This window comes from Stegodyphus dumicola, chromosome 2, assembly GCF_044657685.1.
Source record: "Stegodyphus dumicola isolate Sdum_Otavi_A_Nest chromosome 2, ASM4465768v1".
Classification (NCBI taxonomy): Eukaryota; Metazoa; Arthropoda; class Arachnida; order Araneae; family Eresidae; genus Stegodyphus; species Stegodyphus dumicola.
The window spans coordinates 150,603,262-150,629,951 of record NC_140769.1 but is presented as its reverse complement, the minus strand read 5'-3'; the positions used below and the strand labels follow the sequence as shown (position 1 = coordinate 150,629,951).

Below are 26,690 nucleotides of genomic sequence, written 5' to 3'. Positions count from 1 at the left end.
GTCGTATACCCGAGATAGCTGACTAGAGGTTTCAATTCCAAACACTTATAACCAGGCAATGAAATCTGCAGAAAAGCTTAAATGGATAGAGGCAATGGAAGAGGAAATGGCCAACATGCGAAAGCATAAGGTATGGCATCTTGTTCCACTTCCTAAAGACAAAACTCCACTAGGTTGCAGGTGGATTTTCAACATTAAACGTGACGAATTTGGAAACATTGTTCATTTTAAAGCTTGTTTAGTGGCTCAGGGTTATCGGCAAATTAAATACGATACCTATGATGAAACCTACTCTTCAGTAGTCAACTTTTCAGTAATAAGGCTCTTTTACTCCCTTTTAGTTGCACACCTTGGATGGGCAAATATACAATGTGACGTGAAAAGTACCTATCTCTACGCTCCTTTATCAGAGGAAATTTACATGTCCCAACCTCAGGGTTTTGTGGAGCGAGATAAAGGAACTTTTGTGTGTCGCTTAGAGATAGAGCCTTGTATGGTTTGCATCAGAGTGGGCGATTATGGTACTACGAGTTGGATGGAACACTATGTAACCTAGGGTTTATCAAGTTTGAGTGGTGTAATTGTGTCTATCGTTTAAAGATTTTGTCATTCTGTTGGTTTATGTTGATGATACAGTTGTGTTTGGGAAAAGTGAAGTTCAGGCCAAAAGGATATTAAAAGTCCTGAGTTCACATTTTGATTTGAAAATTTTAGGTAAAACAAGAAAGCTTCTGGGTGTGGAGTTTGAATATGAGAAAAATAGTGTTTTAATTCATCAGCAATTATATATAGAAGACATAGTTGATCGATTTAAGTCTTTTAAAATACAAATTACTTCCCTTCCAATAGTTAAAGGTGTGAAATACTCAAAGTCTCAAAGTCCCAGTACACAAAAAGAAACGACTGAAATGATGAATTATCCTTATAGAAATGTTTTGGGATGTCTCTCGTTTCTTTGCAATCATACTCGTCCGGATATAGCTTATGCTGTTAATATATTTTCTCAGTTCCAAAGCAATCCTGGTAAGTTTCACTGGGAAGGATTACTTAAACTTTTAGGGTACGTTTCCAATACCAGACAGCACAAACTTAAACTGGTATGCAAGGAACTGAAGCTCAATATATATTCAGATTCGGATTTTGCTTCAAGCAGGGATGATATGGTGTCTATTGGTGGACAAATAGCTTTGTTGGGAGAATCACCTGTATCTTGGCGTATATTTAAAGAAAGGGGAGTGAGTTTGTCTACTATGGAGGCTGAATTTATTTCCATGACTGAATCAGCAAAAAAATTAGTTTGGTTTAAAAACAATTTGGATGAATGCATTCAGTTTAAAATTGCAAGTAACTATGTTTCGAGGCCAATATTGTTTGCTGATAACATGGCTGCTATATGTTTTACAAAATCACCCATTGAAAACTCAAGGACAAAACATATAGATGTGAAACTATTTTTCATTCGTGATCTATTGAACAGGGAAATTTTTGATTTAAAATATGTTCCAAGTAAAGATAATCTGGCTGATCCCATGACAAAACCGCTGACTAAGCATAACCTGATAAGATTTTGTGGAACAATTTTCCTATGAAATTTGTTTTTGTGTGTATTTAAATTAAGAGTTTTGTTAATTTGAAAATATGCTATATGTCATATGTGATGGATATTAGGTAAATGAAAAACTGTATAGTGTAGAATGTTGTATGAGTGACCAGGGCCCTGTGTAAAAGTATTGAGTGTGTGATCATATATATGTCTTTGTATTGTTCTGTAACATGTTGGACTTTCTTGCTACGGTAAAATTTTTTGAATAATGGGATAAGATTTTCCCAAAGAAAAATTTTCTTAAAAATTTCTGAATGAAATTGTGATATTTATTTATTCTTGTTTTGAATTTTGTAAAGATACTGGCATTCGGTTTTTATTTCAGGTCGGAGATGATGATGTGGGGGGCATTTGTTGGAAAACATAGCTTATTTTTAAACCTTTTACTGCATCATCTCTCCTCCTTGAAATGTTTATTTAGTTTAGTCCTTATTTTAATGTAATATAGTAGATAGTTACTTCTACTTCTTTTTCTTGCTGCCACTGTTTGCATTGAGAACGGACTGTTTCAACCTAATTGAGATGCAAAAACGAAACATGATGTTACGTCATCTGAAAAGCCGATTCGTGCTGATAGCTGATTGGTTGCCGTGAGATGACGTCATTCCTACTTCTGCTATAAGTATCTCGCGTCGCTCTGGCTCAACCCTTCTAGTTCCTGCTTTCCTGGCACTTGAGTGAGCGGTTTCCAGCCCCTTCAGAAGGATGCATGCAGTCCAGTGAATAAAGTGCCTTGGTTCCGGTTTGCGGGATGGCTGTTCCAGAATAAAGTTCTTTGGTTGGTTCCGGTTTGCGGGATGGCTGTTCCAGAATAAAGTTCCTTGGTTGGTTCCGGTTTGCGGGATAGCTGTTTCAGAATAAAGTTCCTTGGTTCCAGAGGCTACCATGTGAGTGACTGCCGTGGGCGGCATCCATGTTCTTCAATAAAGGCGGCAATTAAAAATACGTGAGCGGCGATTCCTTGTGCAAACGGAGTTAGGCCGGTTTTAAGTGTTTTCAAGAACTTGATTTAAAATTTCAGGTGTTTTTCTTGACCATTGATTATGGACTTATTGAATGTGTAGCCAGCTTCAATTTTAGGCCGCATAATTACTGTTTAGGACTTTTTGTTTGTATAGAATGCCAGTGTTTTGGAGACTAGGTAAAAATATTGTTTGATGAATGATGATTATATTATATTTTTCCTAAGACTCTGATATTGTTGACATTTATTTTCTGTGTTTTTATTCTTTATTATATTGTTAATAAATTGGTTAAGTTCAAAATCTTTTATTGTCTTCAATGTCTGCACAACATATCTCAGGGAGCTTTTATTGCTACTACTGCTAAATGTTTAATTTCTTTAAACTTTAAACTTTGCTTTAGCATCATGATCAACTTTCATTTCCAGCTCCAACCGCACATCAAGGAAGCTATAATCCAACGGATTTAGCAAAAACAGCAGCGCAGGTTACAGTGTTCTGAAATGATTGTATTGTTCTAGGCGAGAGACACACTGCAGACTTAGCCTATTTTCATTTTGTTCGAAAGATCATCAGTTCTTTTTATTTTTGTGATTACATCTTTTCTACCCATAAAAGCAACATCTGCCACTAAGCATAAACACTCGTTTACCATTTCTTCAGGACAGAATTATTTTATTCTTTTTACCAAAATCTAACTGACAATATAATTTGCATCAAGCATTTCATTTCATGACATTTTCAGATGGACTTTTCGCCTTTGGGAGATGGTGCAATGCACCTTACTTCATACCACCATAATTGTCTCTAGGGTATAAACCAAAGATGCTGCTAAAAACTCTGTGTAGTTGTGTACCAGCAGCGATCCGCCATCTGAAAAAAAATTCTATGTATGAATTCTTGAAGGCTGAGACTTCTTTGGAGCTGATTTATTTTACCTTCATGTAACTATCCTTATAGATTGTAAAATTTTGAAAACTGGCTTCATAATGCCATAACTTTCATTTCTAGGTCCAACCGCACATCAAGGAAGCTATAATCCAACGGATTTAGCAAAAACAGCAGTGCCGGTTACAGTGTTCTGAAATGATTGTATTGTTCTAGGCGAGACACACACTGCAGAAAGCCATTTTGTGTCTTCAGATTTCGTTTTTTATTATAATCATAATCCCTCCAATGTGGGTTACTTGGTAGATGAATAAGTCTCTGGAAAAGGATGAAAGCATTTTTCTGAATCAGGTTTGTCACTAGTTGGTTTGCCGATATCAACTGCATTGCCAGAATGGAAGTCGTTTTAACAGCAGTGGTTATAATGCGCAGTGCCTGATTTTGGAAGACCCCCACACGTTGTATCGCATCTCGCGTAGCCGAGATCAATATCGCACAGTATGCAGTATTGGTCGAATATACATTTTATACGTCGAGTTGACAGTCTCTCTACCACAACCCCATTTAACACCAGCTAAGTGTTTAAGGATAGGTAATCTACACTCCGCCTTAGCAACTACATGCTCTGCATGCTTTGTCCAGGTTAGGCGCTTGTCAAAAATACAGCCAAGATAGGTGGCACCATCCGTCTCCTGCAAAATCGACTTCTCATACATTAGACTAGGAGTAAAGTGTTGTCTGTTGAGCTAGAAAAACTGACAAGTAGTCTTTCCCTGATTAACTCTCATATTATTAGCAGAACACCACTCCTCAAGTCTCTGGAGCGCAGAGTTTAAGATTCGGTTTAAACCATCTTGATCTCTTTTTTTTTTTAGCTCTGGCCCATACGACAAGATCATCGGCAAAAAAGAGCAGTGTTCACGATTCCATCTGATCCTAAGATGTCTGGTAGGTCATTAATAAAAATGTTAAAGAAAATAGGCCTAATAACTGTGCCCTGAGGCAAACCTGTTTTAACTTGTTCATATTTTGAAGTGCTGGTGCCATAACGACTAGCACAAAAACGTTTGGTCAAGAAATGTTTTAACCAAAGGAGCATTTTTCCGCCAACATCGAATGTCTGAAGTTTTTGAACAGCCTTTAACCTCCAAACATTTTCATAAGCTGCTTGGAAATCTACGTAAACAGCCAGTACCGAATTTCGTTCATCAAGTGCATCTTTAATTGACTGGCTTAAGAATACAACTTGTTGAATGGTAATTTCTAAATCCCGCTTGTTTGGAAGATATTAAACCATTGGTTTCCAAGTACCACTTAAGACGGGAAACAATCATTCTCTCCATTATCTTTGATAACACACTAGTTAAAGCAATTGGTTTATAGCTGTCCAAATCCTGCTGTCGTTTGTTCTTTTTTAAGTATTGGGATCAAGATGGCAGGAACAGTCGAGTTCCAACTCTTATTATAGAGCTTCAGGAGGACATTCAGGGTGTTTTTGCCAAAATTCCTTAAAAATTCAATATGGATATTGTCTGGGCCTGACGTTTTTTACATTTCATTTGCCCAATAGCTCCCCGCAATTCAGAAATAGTAAAATCTCTATTAAAAACCGAAGGTCCGTGAGAGCTAGAAGAAAATTTCTCGATAATTGTTTTTCTAAGGATCTTTTGGCTTTCCCTTAGATTGTTTTTTAAATGCTGTCTTTTGCAAATAAAATGAGTTAAAAGCATCCGTAATGACCAGATCATCCATCAGTACTTTTTAACCTACTTTCATGGGTTCTCTTCCCTGAACACTCTCTTCCTTTTTCACTCCATTCACAAAATTATAAACCTTTTTTCCGTCCTTTCTATAATCTATATTAGTAATGAAATCATTAAAGCATTTTTCTTTGCCGCAATAATTTCTTTTATAAGGATGGCTACACTTCTTCTCCATCTTTGGACATCCTTAGGATTTTTTTTGTTTGTTCAGCAATATTTTGGGATTCAATGGATATACCCTTTGATTCAGTCAATCTATAAGTCCAGAAAGCCTTGACCCTTAGTTGTTTACCTCTTAGTAGCCACTTCTTTGCGGTTGTCAAAACTAATTCAGAAAAATAAGAGAATGCCTTGTCGATGCTCATCTCAGGATTTAAAAACTTAAGTGGCTGGAAAAGGAGTCTCAAGTTCCCAGCAAAAGTTTTCCCACTTCGCCTTCTTAAAATTCCACCTGTTTCTCACTATTTCCTAAAGGGTAAGAGGTTTGTAATCCAAAACTGGCCGTGATCATATGATGTCCAGAACCAGGATCACAAACGACTTCCCTTCTTGCATCCCCAGTTAAATCAGCAGTAGCTAAAATCAGATCGGAATTTGTAACATTTCCATTATAATGAATATAAGAAGGAATATCTATGTTCTGGTTGATTAGTTCAAGTCTGGTTGAGTTAATTAGGTCCTCCATTATCCTGCCGGAATGGTTAGAATCGTTATAATTCCAGCGGGAGATATGAGCATTAAAATCTCCACAAAGGATAGTTTTATTATGGAAGGAAAGACCCTGGAAACTTAATTAATTATCGTTCGGTGGGCTATAACAAGCATAAATAGTGAAATGTGTTTTTTGTTTCAAAACGTCGATTTGGACCACCTCAGCAATAATATGAGAGGATTAGTCACTGATAATATTGAATTTGAACGTCAAGTTCTTTTTAATACCAACCAAGATTCTACTAGCGATTCTTCTTGATTTAGGCAACAGCTGCAGATAGTAGTTATCAAAAGAATAGTATTTCATATCGTCCCTAGATAAATTTGCCTCAAAAATAAGAAATAATTTATTTGTTGATCATTTAATTCAGTCATAAGCTGTGTTTTCTTTCCTTGGGAAAAACCACCCGCATTCCACTGGACAATCACTAAACGCTGTTTGCCCCGAAAAGGACAGTTTGGAAGATCTCTAGGAGCCATCAACAAGCGGCAAACCTTTTAGTTAAATATCTCTACCTTTTTTTGTTCTGTTATTGTGTTGCCATATATATTTATAGAATTTATTGTTCATCTAAGGGTTGCTCAGTTAGTACTTTGTTAAAGATAGCAAAAATTTTATCAAAATGTCATACCTATCTGTTGATCGCCCCCTAAAAATAAAACATTCGTACCAATAAAGAATTTTACAATATATTACATGAACCAGCATCCTATGCTACTAAATTCAAAGAAAATTAAGCAAGGACCATAAAATGCAAATTAATTTAAATTAAATAAATGTTTTTCTCCTGTGTTACCTCTTTTATGCATCTTAGCTCTGCCAATGCCCCAACTTTAATCGTATAAATCATTTAAATTTACTCCAAAAGGAATTTGTTTTGATTTATTAACCTATTCCTTCCTATTATGAATTTCGATAAAACTTAGAGATGTCCATGCGCCACTCATATTTCTACAAAACTGAAGCTAACGTGAAAAATCAAATCAGCAACATCTATAGCATATACTTCCAGTTTTTGCAATATTTAAGCTATACCTAAGTTATCGAAAGCAATGCAGAGGTTTTAGCGATGAATGTCTTTCCTAAAGTTATCAATCTAATGATTAGATTAATTTGAAAAGAAAAAGAGTCCTATCACTAGGAAAAGTGTATTAAGAAAGTTACACATTCTATTAAAATGGAACAAATATTCACTTGTTCTATACAGCTGGATAACATACATGTTGACAATTTGAAATGCTTTGCTAGTTTTTTGTTTATACTGCCAAGATAAATGCAGCTATAGAAGTTCTTTCATTAATAAATGACCCCCTCACCACAAGAAAAGGTTTAAAATTCAAATACTGAAAGCTATATCACCACAAAATTCTACACTCTTTTGCAAAAAAAATCGAAAAACCAAGAAAGACTTTTGCGATTGTGACTAAATTTGGTATGCAAAAACATCTTGATCGAACATGAATATGATCAAAGTTTCAAGGCAAATGAATAGGAATTGTGATCATAGCGCACACTTCTAGTGCGCAATTCACAAAGTATAAAACCAGTAACAGAGATGGAAATTTTATCTTTTTCTGTTGCTGCCATTGTAATTCTGTAAAGAAGCAACTAAAGATGCCATTGTTGCAATATCGAAGACAGACAACTAAACGACTTTAAATGTGGTTGCATTGTAGGGTTGCGTGAAGCTGGGTGGTCATACCGAGCAATAGGCCACCACCTGCAGCGCACAGACACTGCTGTGCAAAGATGTTGGCAGCAATGGTTGCTACAAGGAAATTGAAGAAAAAATGAAGGCTCTGGAAGGCCAAGGAGTACAAATTCGAGGCAAGATGAGATGATTGTTCACCAGGCCCGAACCACCCAACGGTATCATTGTCGATAACTCAACACATTAGAGCCACGTCTTTACCTCCCGTGGTACTGTCCAGCATCTCATGGCACTTGTCTGAGGTGGGGTTATGCTCACAAAGGCCTTTAAGACATTTGCCTTTGACCCCACAACATCGACGGAGTCATCTGGAGTAGCGTCGCAGCCGATCATCATGGTTGCCATCAGACTGGCATCGTACAGTTTTCAGCGATAAATCCCGCTTCACTCTTAAAGCAGATGACCAACGTGTACGTGTCTGGAGAGGACGGGGCCAGCAGTCTCAATCAGCCTTTGTGTTACAAAGGCATACAGCCATAACCTTGGCTTGATGATGTAGGGTGCTATTTGTTATGACAGCAGGTCATCTTTAGTCATCCTTCGTACATCTTTAGCAGCTCAATGATATGTTGATAACATGCTGCAGCTGGTTGCATTACCCTTCATGACACGTCATCCTGGAGCCATTTTCTAACAAGATAATGCCAGGCCACATACTGCTCGCATATCTCTGGACTGTCTCCATGCAGTTGATAATCTTACTTGGCCAGCAAGGTCACCAGACCTTTCACCAATCGAGCATGTCTGGGACATAGTAGGCTGCCAGATTCAGGCACCACAAAATATCGCAGATCTGGAGCAACAACTGATGAATTCCTGGCAAATGTGTCGCAGGATGACATCAGAAACCTCTAGCACTCCTTGCATCGACGAATTCAAGCATGCATTACTGCCAAGGGCGGTTCGACCAACTACTAATTTGAACACTCAATGGGCGATTATGAGCCATGAACAGATACTACGACCATGACTTTTTAATCCTTTTATTACCTGTGTATGAGCTGTACATATATTCAATTTCATCAAAAACAACCACTTTCTTCAAGGTGCTTCGATTTTTTTTACAAAAGAGTGTATTTTAATAATGCTGAGTTACATACCCAAACACCAAATATTTGAAAAATACAGAATTTCTAATGTTCAGTTTATGTGATCAATTTTTGATTAATAATTGAAGGGCTTGCAGCAAGAAGGGCCCAGCTCCACTTTGGTAGACTTTGGGTTCATGGGTCTTTTGTGTAAAAAAAAAAAAAAAATAAAAAAAATAAAAAGCTTTTTTTTTTTTTTTTTTTTGCATTGGAGTAAAAAGCCATTGGAGTAGCCGCAAAAAATCATTTTTTCTAATACTTTTAATGAGAACAAATGTTTAGAATATCAATTAAAAAATGAATTTTTGAAACATTTTCTTAAATTTTCCAAAAATTTAAAAGTGTGGAGTTGGGCTCTTCAATTTTTTAAAAAAAATAGAATGTATGTTAGTTAATGTACAGTTATATGAAATAATATCTTATCTGAAGTGCAATATAGTAAACAGGGTTAATTTTAACTTTTTTAATTGACATGTCCCTTGAAAAAAAAAAAAGCCTTGAGTTTTATAAAGATCGTGAATTATAAATAAAAGAAACAGAGTTATGCTTTGCTGGAATAGCAACATCAGATGTTCTAAAGATCTGATATAAAATTTGCATTTGTAGTTCTTATTCAGCTGGAGAAATTATATGTTTGTGTTTCAAAAGTCTAAATAAAATTTATTAATATTATCAAATATGGCCTTTTTACTGACAAGAACTAAATTTCCACTTCAATGAAATAAAGTGCAGGAAGATGAAATTTCATCTCAATATGAAATGAACAGAAATAAGTTTACTTGTTTAAATAAATGGAAATGTTACCTATTTTAATAAAATGTTACAGATATCTTATCCTAATGAAAGCATATTATACATTATACATTATACAGACGTTTTGGTTTTTTGATTGCTGAAAACATTAAAAATCAATTGCATCCTCATTGGAAATTGAATCACAGATTCTCCAGTTGCTAGATGACTGTGCTAATTACTGCACTATAGTGCACACTTAAGGAGCACCTTAATTTCTTACATTCCCATCCCTACTTAAGACGTGACTAGCAAGAGAACAAGATTAGTTGACCAAATTTTAAATATGACAAATTACCATCGAACACATTTTAGTTCAAGTTTCATTCCAGATACTGTTTTGCTTTTCAGAGCAAGAAATGAGAAAAATCATCTGCACATTCAATAGGCATCGAACCATAGACAATATTCAATACTAACTGTACTACCTCATAAGGGCACATTGGAGAGGGTAGTTCCTTGCTACATTTAGAACATTTCCTTGTACGAATCATTAATGACTGTCCAATATTTTTTTATTCTACACTGGTGAAATAAATTAAGAGAATTTTCATATTTGATCAACGATCTCCAGAACTAATGGACAGATTTTAATAAAATTTGGTGCGAACATAGGTCAATATAATACAAACAAAATATACATTCAGCAATTATAATAGACACACGTGTGTGTAACATGGGAGTCTGAAGTTCTGAAACAGCGGTTGCAGAAGACATAAAAGAAATGGGTTAATAGGGGGTATGGTCCCCTCTTACAGCCATACAGGCCTCGCAGCGTGATGTTATACTGGAAATAAGGCAGTTTATCAGTGCCTGTGGCAATTGGTCCCACTCATTCAGCAATGCTGTTTTCAGTTCCTGGATGGTTCTTGGAGGGGGTTGTGAGTTGCAATTGCCCTCCCCAGAGCATCCCAAACATGCTCTATAGGGTTGAGGTCTGGAGTCCTGGCTGGCCAATCCATCCGGCGAATAATATCCTCACCCTCAAGAAATTCGTCGACTATATGGCCTTGCGTTTTCGTCCTGTAACATGAACTCGGAGCCCACTGCAGCCCGGAAAAGGTGAACATAGGGCTCCAAGACCTCATTCCTATACCTCACACCAGTCACAGAGCCTCTGTCAAAGACATGGAGAGGTAAGCGGCCATCCAACATGATGACCGCCCAGACTATTACACCGCCACCACCGTAATTGTTGATTTCGTGGACACTGGAGGATAGGTAGGGGGTCCCTGGCTCTCTCTCCATATGAAAGTACGGCGAGAATCAGTGTTTAGGCTAAAACAGGACTCATCAGTGAATAGAACGGTCGCCCATGGCTCTGTACTCCAATCACTATGTGTCTGCACCATGCTAATTGGACTCTCCTGTCCATAGACGTGAGTGGGACATAAACAGCCGGTTTTCTGTCAAACAACCCTCTCTCATTCAGTCTTTTGGAAATAGTCACCCTTGTTACATGAGTTCCTGTGGCTGCATACAGGTCCCGAGAGAGCTGAGAAGCTGTAGTTCCTCTGTTACGCCTTGCTAAAATGGACAAATAGCAATTTTCTCTGGCCGCCGTGGCTCTTGGACAACTTCACCTAGGCTTTCTCTCGATGGATCCAGTATTCTGGAACAGTTTCCATAGGTTACACACGGCGCTGGACGTTAAAAATTAAACTCTCTACATATCTGGATTTGCGATTGGCCTGCCTCTAGCCTCCCCACAATTTGCCACCTCATTCCATCATCTAAACATTGGTGGTTACTCATTTTTACTGTTCCGATGTGAATTTAACCGATTGCTGCAAGATAACACCTAGAAATTCGCCGAGGTGCGCTAGTGAACGCAATTCGTCTTACCCTCAATACGTTTATAAAGCCTGTTTTTCTGCTGGCTCTGCCTACAAACATGTGCACGCTTACGTATTTGTCATACTGGATTTGCATTTTTATCTGGAAGCAGTGGTTTTCCCTTCAGTTCAATTCTTTCCATGCGATTCGATAAAATATGTAAATTCTCTTAATTTATTTCACCAGTGTATATAGTTGACAAAAGAATTCACCTATCATCACACTCTGTACTATGTTGATGGATAACATTTGAAAATTTTTTATGGATAATTCAATTTATAATTACAAAAATACTAAAATGTCAATTTGTAATTTCAGTGCTGTGGCTATAACAATTAAAACAAATTTACTCACTTATCTGGTTTTTCTTTACGTATGTCAATTCCAAATACTACCGCATCTTCACCACAACTATAAAATGTATGAGGAGAATCCATTGTTACAGCAAGCTGTAATGAGAATACAGAACAGTTACAAAAACTTCAGAAAACTTTGCACAAACCAAAAACACTGTTTCTTGTCTTTATTACTGAGATAGCATACAAAGTATATAAAATTATTTAAAACACATGAAGAATATCAACATTTTTAATGAAATGCATTGTTCTTGAATTAATTTGAATGAAATGTTCTTTATAAGGTAATTAGCGAAAATTAATAAAGTAATTAGCAAATTTATAAGGTAATTACAAAAACTAAAATCAAAGTTTATTGTATTATGATATTAAAACAATGCATTTTTTACAGTCTCTTTTTGAAATACTTTCTTAAACACGTAGCGTATTCGGAAACTCAGTACCGTTTCATTCTAGCGCCGTCGCAGCGCTGTGGTAGGGGTCCCGCGCATGCGCACTAGTCTTTCTTGTTCACTGACTTTCAATTGTCGCCATTTTGGTTGCTCTATGTTGTGTTTTCAGTTTGCTGTGCACATTCAAAATGTTTAAGACAATTAATTCTCCCGCTGACTGCGAGATTCGTGCCATGATTAAATTTCTGAACGCGAGGAATGTTAAACCGGCCAAAATTTATCGTCAAGTTACACAAGTTTACAGTGAATGCGCGATAAGTAATGGAATGGTGAGAAAGTGGGTAAGAATGTTTAATGCAGGTCAAACAAATGTCTATGCCGAGGCTCAGAGTGGTCGGCCTTCTGTTGTCACCGATGATTTGGTAAGGAAAGTTGAAGCAATTCATGAGAACAGACGCTTCACAATGACAACTCTTTCAGAGGCATTTCCACAAATTTCACGTACTGTTTTGTTCGAAATTGTGTCTGACTGCTTGAATTATCGCAAACTGTATTCCCGATGGGTTCCAAAAATGCTCACTGATGTTCACAAAACAAAGCGACTTGGTAGTGCCCTGACATTTCTCACGTGGTACAGTGATGAGGGAGAAAACTTTTTAAACCAAATTATGACAGGTGATGAAACTTGGGTGTGTCATTTCACACCAGAATCGAGACAACAATCGATGGAGTGGAGACACACTCAGTCTCTGAAAAAACAAAAGTTCAAAGTGACAATGTCATCACAAAAAAATCATGTGTACTGTCTTCTGGGATAGGAAAAGCGTTTTGCTTACTGAATTTCTTCCCAGAGGTGAAACCATTAATGCGGCACAATATTGTGAGACTTTAACAAAACTAAGGCGTGCCATTCAAAATAAACGAAGAGGAATGCTCAGTAAAGGAATTGTGTTGCTCCATGACAATGCTTGGCCCCTTACTGCTGGTGTCACTCAATGTTAATTCGACAGTTTCATTGGGAGCAGTTCGATCACCCACCGTACAGCCCAGACTTGGCGCCGTCCGACTATCACTTGTTCCTGCACATGAAGCGCAAGCTTGGTGGCAAGCGCTTTGGATCTGACAATGACACGAAAAATGCTGTGGAGTCGTGGTTATCGAAACTGGCGGGAAGTTTCTTTGACGATGGTGTACAAAAACTGGTCACCTGCTATGACAAGTGTTTGATCATTGGCGGAAACTATGTTGAAAAATAATTTAAGACATGTATTTTCATGTAAAAATAAAATTGGATTTGAAAAAATTGTTTTACTATTTTTTTTTTCTTTTCCAAAACGGTACTTAGTTTCCGAATACGCCTCGTATGATGTGATTTTCAGCTTTCTGGAGTAACTTTTAACCGCTTTCCTTACAAATTTTTTTGAAAAAAATTGCAAAAAATCATCTTATTTTTTTTATTTTATTATTAAATACAACAAAACGAAACAAATCAAAATATGTAGGTTTTAAGTTGAATTTTTAATTTTTTGAAGGTGTAAAAGCATTTATTTTTAATATTAGTTTACTATCCCAAGTTATCTCGGGCAAACGAAAAAAAGTTAAATATTAATCTTTGTATGATAGTTTTTGAAACAAGGGACAGCACAGAGTGGTACCTGACGTTCTACACTTGTATCTGGTCTCTTTTCTTACCGGCTTATTGCTGGAATCTCTTTCACGGGAGCACAAAGTGCACTGTCTCGTTGGATTTGATTTTTTCCCCAACCTTTTCATAATCACTATTTGAAAAATCATCGCTTTCGCTATCTTCCATCATCTCCATTATTTTATTTTTTTCCAACGCATGCATCTTTCTTTATACATTACTAATCCACAAGCCAACGTATACTATACAATAGGGAAACACACGACCAGTCCCTCCAAAAGAACCACGCAACCAACAAAATTTGGCAAACTGCCAATCAAAGCTAAATATTTCCTTTCATTTCCTCCAGACCGAGTAAAACCGTGATAAAAGAAATCGTACTAACAAATTCTGCTTCGCCCAAGTTTTCTCGGGATAATAATTAACTGCAATATATACGAACCCGAGATAACTCAGGATAATCAGGCAAGCGGTTAAATAAAAAATCACAGTCACTCTATAATTAACACTCTATTTAGTTTATTTCAGATTACAGCACCTTTTATTTTAATAGTTAAATGTGTTAAATATTACGGATGATTTCTGACCCTTGTATTCAACAATACATATTCTAAAAATCCTGCTTTACTACTTCTTTAAATATACATCTCATATAATGTGCTTTCCAGCATCTTTTAATAGACTGTTTTCTAATGCAGATACTTGTTACTTAAATAATTTATATCTGTCAAAAGAATTTTAATTTATGTTTACAACTAGTTAAATTTAAATTTATGGTTATTTAAGTTTACAATTAAGGTCATTATATGATATAACAAGATTTCATCACGTTCACAGGAGAAATGAATAACTCCTTCATTTAAAATTTCATTATGATCTTGACATTTCTAAATAACTGAATTAGTATAATTTCATTAGAAGATTAATATTTCATTAGAAGAAAATACATGTTTTTAACTGATAATCAAAATTACTGTCCAACTTATAAAAAGATAACCAGGAAGTGATTTTGAACAAAAGTGCTACTTAACTATGCAAAATGCTATTACCCATTCAGCAATAAATGCTCCTGCTCCTGCCAAGGTAACATGTGCTGAATGTAAACAAAAGTCAAACACCCCCTTAGACTATCAAAGTGTGGTAGCACAGTATTAGCCAAAGTGTGGTAGCACAGTGTTAGCCATGCTCAAAGGAAGGCACCTCTTTCTATTCCTTCCTTCATGTTCTAGACAAGCTCAGTTCCCATGAAAGCTGTAGGAGTGATTTCTTGGGAGATGCTAGCAATTCATTCTTCACAACGTCGTACCATTCCCTCCCCAATACCTTTATGACCATTTCTTATAACCTCTTCTGATTTGCTGCTAGAGCTTACTCCGTGGACATTTGTTACCAAACTTCCCCAGGAGCAGTTCGAATGACTTTACCGATTCTGTTCTCGAAAAACATGAAAAATATACATTTCCTGCTCCAGAGAATACAAATATGCTTTCAACTATTCTGCAAAGACAAGTGCTCACAGCAACTATACTGTACAGGTAGTCTCAGCCAATAACAAACAAAATGACTAGCAAAAGGAGTCAGGCAAGAGAAAAACTGCCTACTTCACATTACAACATTTTTATGCCTAATAAACATCACAAAACAAACATGCTCTTTTCAAACTTTATTGCAATATCACCATTACCAATAAAATGGTACGTTTGGTAACAAGTAGGATGATTTATATATATACACATACATAAGGTGCAACCACAAAATAACTGAGCAAGCTAACAAATCAAACCATAAAATAAAAAAGTGAAAGAATAAATGCATGATAAAAACACAATAACAAGCCGAACAAATACTAATTCAGAAGTCAAACAACAAAAATCAGCGTTATATTTTAAAATTTTCACAAGACTAGTTTTGATGGTTTTACCGAACCACCATCGAAACTAGTCCTGTGAAAATTTTAAAATATAACGCTGATTTTTGTTGTTTGACTTCTGAATTAGAATAAATGCATATTTAGAAAGAGTGACATCTCACCTCTTGTTAAAAATAGTTTAAACCGGTTATTTTGTTGTTTGCTTAACAAAATTGTAAAGTTATTTTTATTTATTGTGAAGATAATGTACAAAAAAAAATTTCCTTTGAGATGGAATAATGTTATAATGTTACATTTGGTTACAAATTAAGTAAATCTGCTCCTCAAACATTTGAGATGATTTAAACAGTACATAGTTATGCATCATTATCAGAACACCACAAGTGTATAAGTGGTACAACTCCTTTAAATGTGGATATGAAAGCATTTAAGATGAAGCAAATCAAAGACTAAGATGATGATGCTGATGATTGAATTTTTGATTACAAAATAATTTCATGAACAATTAGTTCCAATGCCTATAAACAGTGTTTCGATGATCTGAAGAAACAATGGAAAAATTGCATAAATTACTCTAGTGATTATTTTGAAGGCAATAAATTTATTTGAAGGTCAGTAATCTTTTTCTTATTTATAAGAAAGTGTCCGGTTACATTATGGGTGCACCTTGTATATCATTATTATATTTTCACATCTACAGAACAGCAAGGAGACAAAAAGTCAAACATCCACAAAAATTAAGGTTAACATTTTACATAAATTTACAAGGCTTAAAATTCTTATTATTATTAAATTATGGTTATTTTTTTCAGCATTTGTCATAGACTAGATAACTCACTACAAATAATTTACTATTTTATAAATTGTATAAGAATTAATGGTAAAATTAATATTAATTTTCATAAACTACATTATTCACCTCATTATCAGTCATAGTTGGACATATAATGCATCTACAATGTACAAAGGGGTATAAAATTTCATATGTGTTGCTCATTTATATACTATATACTCACTTTACAGTGGAAATAAAGAGATATAATTGTACAATATTACAGAATAATTTTATTTACATAAAATAAATTTCATTTTTATGTATTATGCGTATTACTGTTGCATACCTTATGAGCTGCTCCTTTATGCTGGGCAATTTTTCGTGTACCTTTACAAACTCCTTCAGAAGACAATTCACCAATACGTACTTGACCATCCCTGGCACAACTAACAATATAGCAGTCACTACTCAATGGCATAAACTTTGCCTGTAGAATATAACATAAGATAAATATTACAAAAAACACAAACTTAAAATTTTTGTGTCTATAATATTAAAAAAAAATGCTTTTAAGCTGTATTTTTATGTTATAAACCCTTAATTAACTAAAACTGCTTGATGCATACTTTTATCTTTTACCGCTAATAGTAAATGCATTGGAAGGTGTTACCTCATTAAAGCACTTTTGTCATCACTTGTTAAACATGGCAATTCAACAAATCTGAACAGTCTGATTTTTGAATATTAAAAATATCACAAAAGCATAAATCAATTGAATTGAACACAAAGTTAGTATAGGATTTTCATTCTTCCTAGCACAGTTCTGTTTTTTGATAAAATATCCCAGTGTTTCAAATTTATTCCAAATTTTCTACTTTTCATATGTCCTTAAGAAAAGAAAAACAGACTTACAGATTTATTCTTATTTTCTGTGTATAACTATTTTTTCATTGGTATAATGAGTCCTGGTGGCTATTTCATTACAATCTGATGAGTCCACATGTATGAAGAAATATTGTGAAAGGAAATTTGAAGTGAAGAATGAAGAGAAGGATTTACATGTCGGTAAAAAATGCATGGCTGCCATTCTTGAAATATGAAAAACCAGCAGTTTCTGCAAAGTATTCATGCTGCATAGCAAAGACATTTAAGAAAACTTCAAGTTGGCTAAAATTCACCTATAATAATGCATGATTAGGGTTACTGAACTATCTACATTATGTTTCTGATATAAATTATATTAATGATTAATTAGATATTGTAAATTTTGTGTTGTTTGGCTAATTTTATTTTATTACACTTTTTTTTTTTTTTTTTTTATACTGAGAAAACATTGAGTTGAGAAGCCTTTAGTTATCAAAGTACTTTTAAATGTGATGAGAAAAAAACTAACAATTAACGTACAGACTGTTGTATGGACAAACAAAGTACTATGTCGTACATTAAAGGAAAACAAAATTAAATATAGATATTAACTTATTAAATACTGATTGAATATTCATAAAAAGTTCTACAAATATTTACAGTAATTTGAGATAACTAAAATCAAATAAAATTTAATCAGAAAAATATGGTGAACATCAATAGAGGGAATATAGAAAATCAGAAAAATAGGGGTGCAGGAATGGAATTTAAACAATTTTGGTTTTATTAATTGTTGCTAAATTAAAAATCTAAGATTCTATAATCTACCATTGGGAGACCAGGTGTAGAGACAGACGTTGACTAAAAGTTTGAGACAGTGAAAACCTTTCAAGACTGCAAAATCTATTTTCAGGCTTTTTATTAGGCTGAGTTCCAAACCCAAAAAATCTCACAAAAAAATTTCTTGAACAAGTTTGATAAATATTTTAATAGATCAAAAATAAAACTGACTATCATGTAATTTTTCTTAATAATTCTGTTATTTGCACTGTTTTTAAAATGAAATTTACATTATTAATAAATACAGCTTATATCTGTATCTAATTGAAAGTACAATCTGTAATTTTTTTGTGTTAACACTTTATTATTAATTTCATAGATAGACCTTGTCCAGTTAACAAAGTTCAAATTTTGTAATTACTGCATTAAGAATTTCCACTGAATTGTCTATTGACATTTTTTTTTTTTTTTTTTTTTTTGTTCTCAGCAACTTCTTTGTCACTCGTGGGTATAGCCAGGGTCTGAGCCAAGATGCAAACTATTTTAGAAAGAGAAAATTAAATTAGGATTGGATTTCGAGATGCCAACTACTGGAGAGAAAAAAGACAGCTCAGCACTAGTAGTTTGGTTTAAGACTGAATCCAAGTGAACTGACCAGCTACATAAGCATACTGGTGTCTCCCATATGTAATGTGAATATGAGATGATTTCCCTAAGAAAATCCTTCATGAAGCCACGTGCTCCTTTAGGCAGATAGATCTTACAAGCTTTACCATAACTGAATAAAGAAATAAACCATACACTTAAATATATTAAGGCAGATTATTGAAATTTGGGAAGTAAGAACTCCTAATTCTTTAAACTGACTTGATAAGTTTTGTTCTGTCTGCACTTTTTTAGAACATGATACCTATCTCAATTCTTTTTCCCTGAACCAACTTTCTATGTATATCTAACACATATGCACAATTCAAGCAATCCTCTGTCACTGTTGAGCTCAAACCAAATTTTCTCTTTATAAAGCATTAAATGAAAACTTAATAGTATTTGTAGTACATGCTTGACATAAAGAAATAAGAAGAACATGTTCTGTTTGTGTGTGGGGGAGGGACTGTCCGTTCTTTTACCAAACCTTCCAAAACCCATTCATGTTGATGATCTTTGCTTTCTTTTCTCTCATCAAAAACTGTGACAGAGTTCTCACTATCAAAATTTTCAAACCATAAAAATCAAGAAGAAAATGCACTTTTTTCTAAATTGTTCACCCGGCATCTTTAATATAATCATAGATTCAGAAAAGGAACTGCCGATAAATTGTAGCTGGACTATCTTTCTCCCCACTGGTATTATTAAAGAATCCAGGTAAGAAATTATTACAGGTCTTTTCTACAATTCGTCAATCATAGACGCTGAAGCATTTGAAGGATGTTGCACTCAATACAGTCCTTGGTATTTGAGATTCAATGCTAATATTTTGAGCTACAGTACTGGAGAATAGCAGAATATCCTGGCAAAACACATTTGCTGCTTTATGGAACTCTTTCATGAGCATTAAAATTGTTGTCCACATATTGTAGCCTTTCATATTTCTTGATTATAAAGCTTAGAATATTTTTCACATAATCTCACTTCAATCAGTCCAGATTCATTATAGTTTGGTTTGAAAATTTCAAAAGTGTGGGAATTAATTGTGGGAAAAAATTTAAAAACTTTTCACTTCATATATGAAATTATTTTTTAATGCATAAATATTATACGTGAAATTATTTTTAATACATAAATACTACACATGAAATTATTTTTAATACATAAATATATCTCGATAGCACAAAAAATATCTCTCTTTTTCTGCATTTTAATTTTAGACAGTTTTAAAGTTATGAGACAGGTACCTATTTCAGTTTTTTGCTGCACTTCTTCATATGGAATTTACTGGAACTACAACATGACCAATATTTATGTTATATATAAGCAAAGCATGGCATGAATTAACAGCAAGCAATATGAAACCAGATTGGAAACATATCACACCACATCAAGCAAATAATTTCATGGGTTTTTGAAACTCATTTTGCTGAAGTTACCAATAAATGTGGAAACTGGGCACTAACTTTGTTTCAATGAATTAGTTTCCATTAACGTGAGTGCATCATCATATTAACCTTTAATGAATCAGATAATGAAACCTTATTAATATAGAAGAACAACGGGCTTTTAAAGCATGGGGGGACAACTCAGACAACCACTAGATTTAAAGCACTTGCAGCTCAGAAACTAACAAAAATTAATGGGATGAAGTCTTGTTAAATGATATTTTGCACACTGATCTCAATATTTAATGTAGTCTTACAATTAATCAAATGATAAAAATGCAATTTGTTGCTATAAAGAAATGTCTGAAGAGAAAAATGTTCCGACATTGATACTGCAATTTTTAGAGTAAAAGAAGTTAGTTGCGAAAAATATGCACTTTTCGTAAAACGTTCTAATAAAGGCATTTAAATTTATTAATCATGCTTTATTTATTGAAAAATGGACAAATGTCTTTAGGAACCAATAATAATTTTTTGTATATACATAGTTGCTCGATTAATCAGTTTCAAACAGTTCAGGATACCGGTAGAAATGATTATGCGGATTATGAAAGATATTGCTGTATTAGTCATAGGAAATATTTATATCACACCAAAGGTTGAAAAATTCGAGTGCTAACAGCCAATGATACAAAGAAGAACATTAAAAAAATATCTGGCAAATATATAAAAGATGAAACAAAGAAGAGGTTTTAATGCAATATTCGTGAGCTGAATCTTTATGTGAATTTCTAGTGGTACACATTGCTACATGAAAGCAGAGCTCGTTAACTATGTAGTTAACATGTGAAGTACTCGTTAACTAACTCGTTAACTCATTTTATCTATGTAGCTACAGACCAAAATGGAGCAGCTGTTAGCATATGGATACTGATAGGGGGTCTATGGCATCCATGGAGCCACTCAACACACATGAATTTGAGAGTCGGAATTCTTGAATCTAGTGTACAAAAATCCATCTGTCCTAGTGGTAGAGGATGCCCTCCCATGTCAAGGACTCAAGTTCTGTTCCTGAAGCCAACATGGCCTCTCACACTGCATTTCTGATTTGACACATACATGTTGCCATGTGCAAGACACCAATATAACACCGAAAACACTGAACAGCTGAGAGCCATAACTCACCAGTGACCTCTTGGTCGCCACATATCAGCTACTTTTGGGACAATTTAGGCACATACAGTGTGTTGAGTTAATATTTAATCAGTCTTTATTGCTTCATTATGCATTTTATAATTTGCAGGCAAAACCTCCTTTTGTAGAAATCTGGAAGAAAATTTTTTTCAAAAACATTGGTCAAAAACATTTGATGACGATGATAACAATTACAATAATAGTACATACACTTAAGTAATTATATACAGTCAAAAGTCGTTAATTCGGACACCCATAATCCGGAATGATCTATAATCCGGACCTCAAAGCTACAACCTTTCTGCGCATGCGTCGCGTTGACGCATGCGCGTAAGACCTTTACCGCTGCTAATTTGCGTGTGCGCGTGCACAAAATACGTTTATGAATGCGCATTTAATGTATAACGGACGGGATAAGCTAAGCTAAAATTATCTAATTATCTATTTCAGTTAATGTTGCAGATTGCGTTGTTCCTTAATCTTCGAATTGGATCCGGATTATTATTTTTTGCAGACTGTTAGAGCAATTTTATAAAAGTAAGCTTGAACTTTCGATTATGTCAAATAGAATTTTCGATATATATTTACTAATATGTAAAGGATATACAAAGCGAAAGTATCTTTCGGAGCCCATTACACAAAAAGTGGAATTGCTGCAAAAAATGGATAAAGGCATATATTTTGTTTATCTAAACTTTGTTTATCTTTAACGCAGCGGTGGGCAATGAATTCACTATCCTTATCTTAAGGGCAGATGTTTTTATTTTATTTGGCTTATAATTCCTTACTAAATGTAGCATTTCATCTTGATGTACTCTGTCTTTGATATGATTTAAATCAAATTCCTCGTCATTATAATTCGCTTCTGATAGCGAAGAAAGTGACAGAGGTTATTGAAAACGAAAAATTTTCGATTGACAAATTAGTCGGTATTCTCGACACAGCAATTATAGGACGTGAACAGCGGAACTTTGTAACTGAACAAGAAATTATGTCTGTTTATAGAATTAAAGAGAATGTATTATCACATAAAAAACGAATCAACTTAAACAACTTACATTGAAAGAAATGTTTAATAAAGTAAACAAATAAATATTAAGCTTTTTTTTGTAAATTTTGATACCCTTTAGATCATAATTGTTCTTTATTTCATAAATTACGGTTTTATATTTTTAATTTTATAATTTCTGCATGCCATTTTACCATATTTAAACTGATGATCTATAATCCGGAAAAATCGATAATCCGGAATCGCCGAAGTCCCCGAGTCCGGATTAACGACTTTTGACTGTAATTGTTTTACTATGATGGAAAAAAACAATTACCAACTATATTTAATTTATTACTTTGGATATCATTTTATGCAAAGACAGCCAAGGTAAGCCTGTATTTTCTATTTTGATATACCGTAATTTTATGGTGATCCTTTGGATTGGTTAGAATTTATAGGTCAGTTCGAAAATGCAATTGATAAAAATCCGAAATTATCAAAAACAGAAAAATTAATTTACTTGAAAAGCTTTCTTGGTGGCTCAGCCGCCAAAGCTATTTCTGGTTTCGCTCTCATCGAAAATAATTACAAAGCTGCTCTTGAACTGTTACATTCCAGATTTGGTCAAATGAACATCTTAATCAATTCACATTTAGGACAACTCTTAAGTACTTCACATGTTAAAAATCCTAATGATACAAACGGATTAAGAAAACTTCTTGATCATGCCGAAGTACAGATAAGAAATCTTGAAGCATTAAAAATAAACTCGGATACCTACGGAAATCTGTTAACACCTTTAATTTTGAAATTACTTCCTAATGAATTTGTTCTTGATTATAGCCGAAAATTGGGATTTAAAAGATCTGTTAGCCTTTTTGAGGAACGAAGTATTCAGTAGAGAATGCGTGGCTTCTGTTAATTATAACTCTAGAGAGAAATATCAGCGATTGGAAAAGCATCTGCCCTTCAAACCTAAACATTCTCCAGCCATAACAAGCAAGCCGTCTACACTGTGTCAGCCGAATCGCAGTGTCTGTTCTGCGGGAACATAAATCATAAATCTGCGGATTGCAAAATTTTAAGTGTAGAAAAGAAAAAAGAGATTTTGAAACGGGAAGCGTGGTGTTTTTAATGCCTGGGTCGATTTCATCAGATCTAAAACTGTAAACAAAAAAAAAACTGTGCCTTCTGCTTTAATAAACACTCGAAAGCCATTTGTTATTCATTCCATCAGAAAAAAAATAATGAAAAACCTGAAAAGAAAACGTCGGATTCGAGCGTTATTTCCGCTGTTTCGTCATATAAATCCGATGAAAATAGATCTAATAAAATATTATTACAAATGGCTTCTGCATTGATCCGAAATAATGATAAATCTGAAAATGTCAGAATTCTTTTTGATAATGGCTCAATGAGATCTTTCATAACTAAAGATGTATCTAATAAAATGGAGCTTCCGATTGTTAGAAAAAAAATCACTTTCTGTTTATTCTTTTGGAGATAAAATTGCGTTAGAAAAAACCTTTAATGTTGTTAGAGCAAAACTAGAAAATTTTAGCGATCCTAATCTTAATACAGTTAAAAGTCGTTAATCTGGACTCGTCGGGACTTCTGCGATTCCGGATTATAGATCATCAGTTTAAATCTGGTAAGATGGAATGCAGAAATTATAAAATTAAAAATATGAAACCATAATTTATGAAATAAAGAACAATTATGATCTAAAGGGTATCAAAATTTACAAAAAAAAAAGCTTAATATTTATTTGTTTACTTTATTAAACATTTCTTTCAAATGTAAGTTGTTTAAGTTGCTTCGTTTTTCATGTGATAATACATTCTTTTTAATTCTTTCTATAAACAGACATAATTTCTTGTTCAGTTACAAAGTTCCACTGTTCAAGTCCTATAATTGCTGTGTCGAGAATACCGACTAATTTGTCAATCGAAATTTTTTCGTTTTCAATAACCTCTGTCACTTTCTTCGCTATCAGAAGCGAATTATAATGACGAGGAATTTGATTTAAATCATATCAAAGACAGAGTACATCAAGATGAAATGCTACATTTAGTAAGGAATTATAAGCCAAATAAAATAAAAACATCTCCCCTGAAGATAAGGATAGTGCTGACAGATCAACTTCCAATTCATTGCGCGCCGCCGTGGCGTTAAAGATAAACAAAGTTTACATAAACAAACGTTAAAGTTTAGATAAACAAAGAATATGCCTTTATCCATTTTTTGCAGCAATTCCACTTTTTGTTTAATGGACTTCGAAACATACTTTCGCTTTGTAGTAAATATATATCAGAAATTCTATTTGACATAATCGAAAGTTCAAGCTTACTTTTATAAAATTGCTCTAACAGTCTGCAAAAAATAATAAGCCGGATCCAATTCGAAGATTAAGGAACAACGCAATCAGCAACATTAACTGAATTAGATAACTTTAGCTTAGCGTATAACTCTGTTACATATTAAACGCACATGCGCACAAACATATTCGCAGCCGTAAGGGTCTTACGCGCTTTCGTAAACGCCTGTGCGCATGCGTGAACGCGACGCATGCGCAGAAAGTTTGCAGCTTTGAGGTCCGAATTATAAATCATTCCGGATTATGGGTGTCCGAATTAACGACTTTTGACTGTACTCATAATATAAGCATAATGATCATAATAAACACAAATATGAACTGACCAAGCGGAACGAGAATGCAAATTATTAAGATCTGGAGAGAAATTCAAACGAGTGTAGTATTTGGGTGGGAGGAAAAGAATGCCGAATGTACCGAAATTTTCTACTGCTTTCGCAATTCTTTGACCAATAGAACGACGGGCACCTGTCTGTACTCTTTGGCAGACCAAAGGTTATGTTAATCAGAGAAAGGGGGGAAAGCTATTTCCGGGAGTATGATTCACCATCTGACATTCCATATTAGGAAGAAAAGTTGTTTATTTAGTTTCGGCTTTGGTACGGCGAAAAATAGCGCGTTCATTAAAAAAAAAAAAGCACTAAAAGCAAAAAATAAGCACTAAAAACAAAAAAATAAGGGCTTTAAAGAAAAAGTAAGCACTTATAAGGGCCTTTATATTTTATTTTCAAATATAAGGACTTATAAGCACTTATAAGGACCGCTAAGAAACCTGTCGGACATAAGGATGAATATCCATACAACTTTGCTGAGATCCTGAATAAATCTCCAACAAGAAAGAGTCTAATAAAATGAAAAGAATATCAGACAACACTTATAAAACAGTTTTGGAAAAAACGGAAAAATCAGTATCTTCTTGAGTTAAGAAATGACCACTTCTTCGGTACACCAGAAGCTAAGAAAAATCTTAAAATTGGTGATATAGTTTAACTTGAAGGAACAACTAAATTTAAGTTCCTCTGGGGTTTAGGTGGAGTAATTCAAGTCTTTAAAGGACGTGATGGATTTGCATGATCATGTGTGGTAAAAACTAAAAAAGGGGACTTTAAAAGACCTGTGCAATTGATATACCCCCTTGAACTATCAGACTGAAAATGAACTAATTTTGTAACCTTCTAATTTTATTTCTTATATTTCATGTTCACTAACATTAATTTTAGATAATTAGTTTAGTTATTATTAATAATTTACTGTTTGTAATTCGAATTAATATTCACGTATTGAATAACATTTGAATTGATGCAGTTAACTATAGTTGTTTATTTTATAGAATTTCCTTTTGCAGTTTATATTTACATCAGTTGAATGTACTTGATATGTAAGTTGCTTTCTTACATTTTTATTATTTGTATGCTGAAATAGTGATAATTTTTGTAGCGATAATAAAAATTATCAGGTGGGGAGTGTGGAAAACCCCCCAAAATGATTTATGTATTGCCATTAGAGGACGCTTCTCTTCTGAAAAAGAATGTTAGTTTTTCAGTTTGTGAAGTGAACCATCGATGCAATTCCGGTTGCTTTGTAAATAAAATGATGATTTTTGTAGATTTAGTATTTGCCTTCATTTAGAATTAGATCAACCTTTCGCAATACTAAAAGACAGCTGTTGATGATGTTTTTCATTTTTCACTTTTTGAATCTTGGACTCCCAGGGTACTCTCCATCAAAATTGAGTAGAACTGCCCAATTAGAGAGGTGAAATTATACCTGTACAATTAATGGTGAAATTCTGGTATTGCAATCACCTCTACCTGTCTGCATATGCTAATTAGGATAATAAATGACTACATTAGAAAATTCACTCACGAAATGAATCTCCTCTTGAAGCTAATAGCCCTTTTATGTTTTACCTGTTTCTTAGTCTGTGCATATTACTCTTCTCCTTATCTGAATAAATACACATTATAATAAGAAGGTAGATCTATGTAACAAAAACATCTAAAAATGTGAAGGATTGTATATCTAATATGGTATGCAGCAGCTTTGGCATCTGCTCAGAAT

At 34.2% G+C, this 26,690-nt stretch overlaps 1 protein-coding gene across 2 annotated transcripts in view; it reads right to left on the bottom strand.

Annotated features, from left to right (window-relative positions):
• The window catches only part of LOC118198912 (DDB1- and CUL4-associated factor 8-like), a 102,574-nt gene that overhangs the window by 47,246 nt on the left and 28,638 nt on the right, over positions 1-26,690 (bottom strand). For both annotated transcript variants that reach the window (XM_035370701.2, XM_035370700.2), the window contains exons 3-4: positions 16,740-16,880; positions 11,710-11,804 (exon numbers count right to left, since the gene is read on the bottom strand). In XM_035370701.2, the coding sequence (XP_035226592.2) occupies positions 11,710-11,804; positions 16,740-16,880 (236 nt within the window). The remainder of the gene's footprint in view (positions 1-11,709; positions 11,805-16,739; positions 16,881-26,690) is intronic.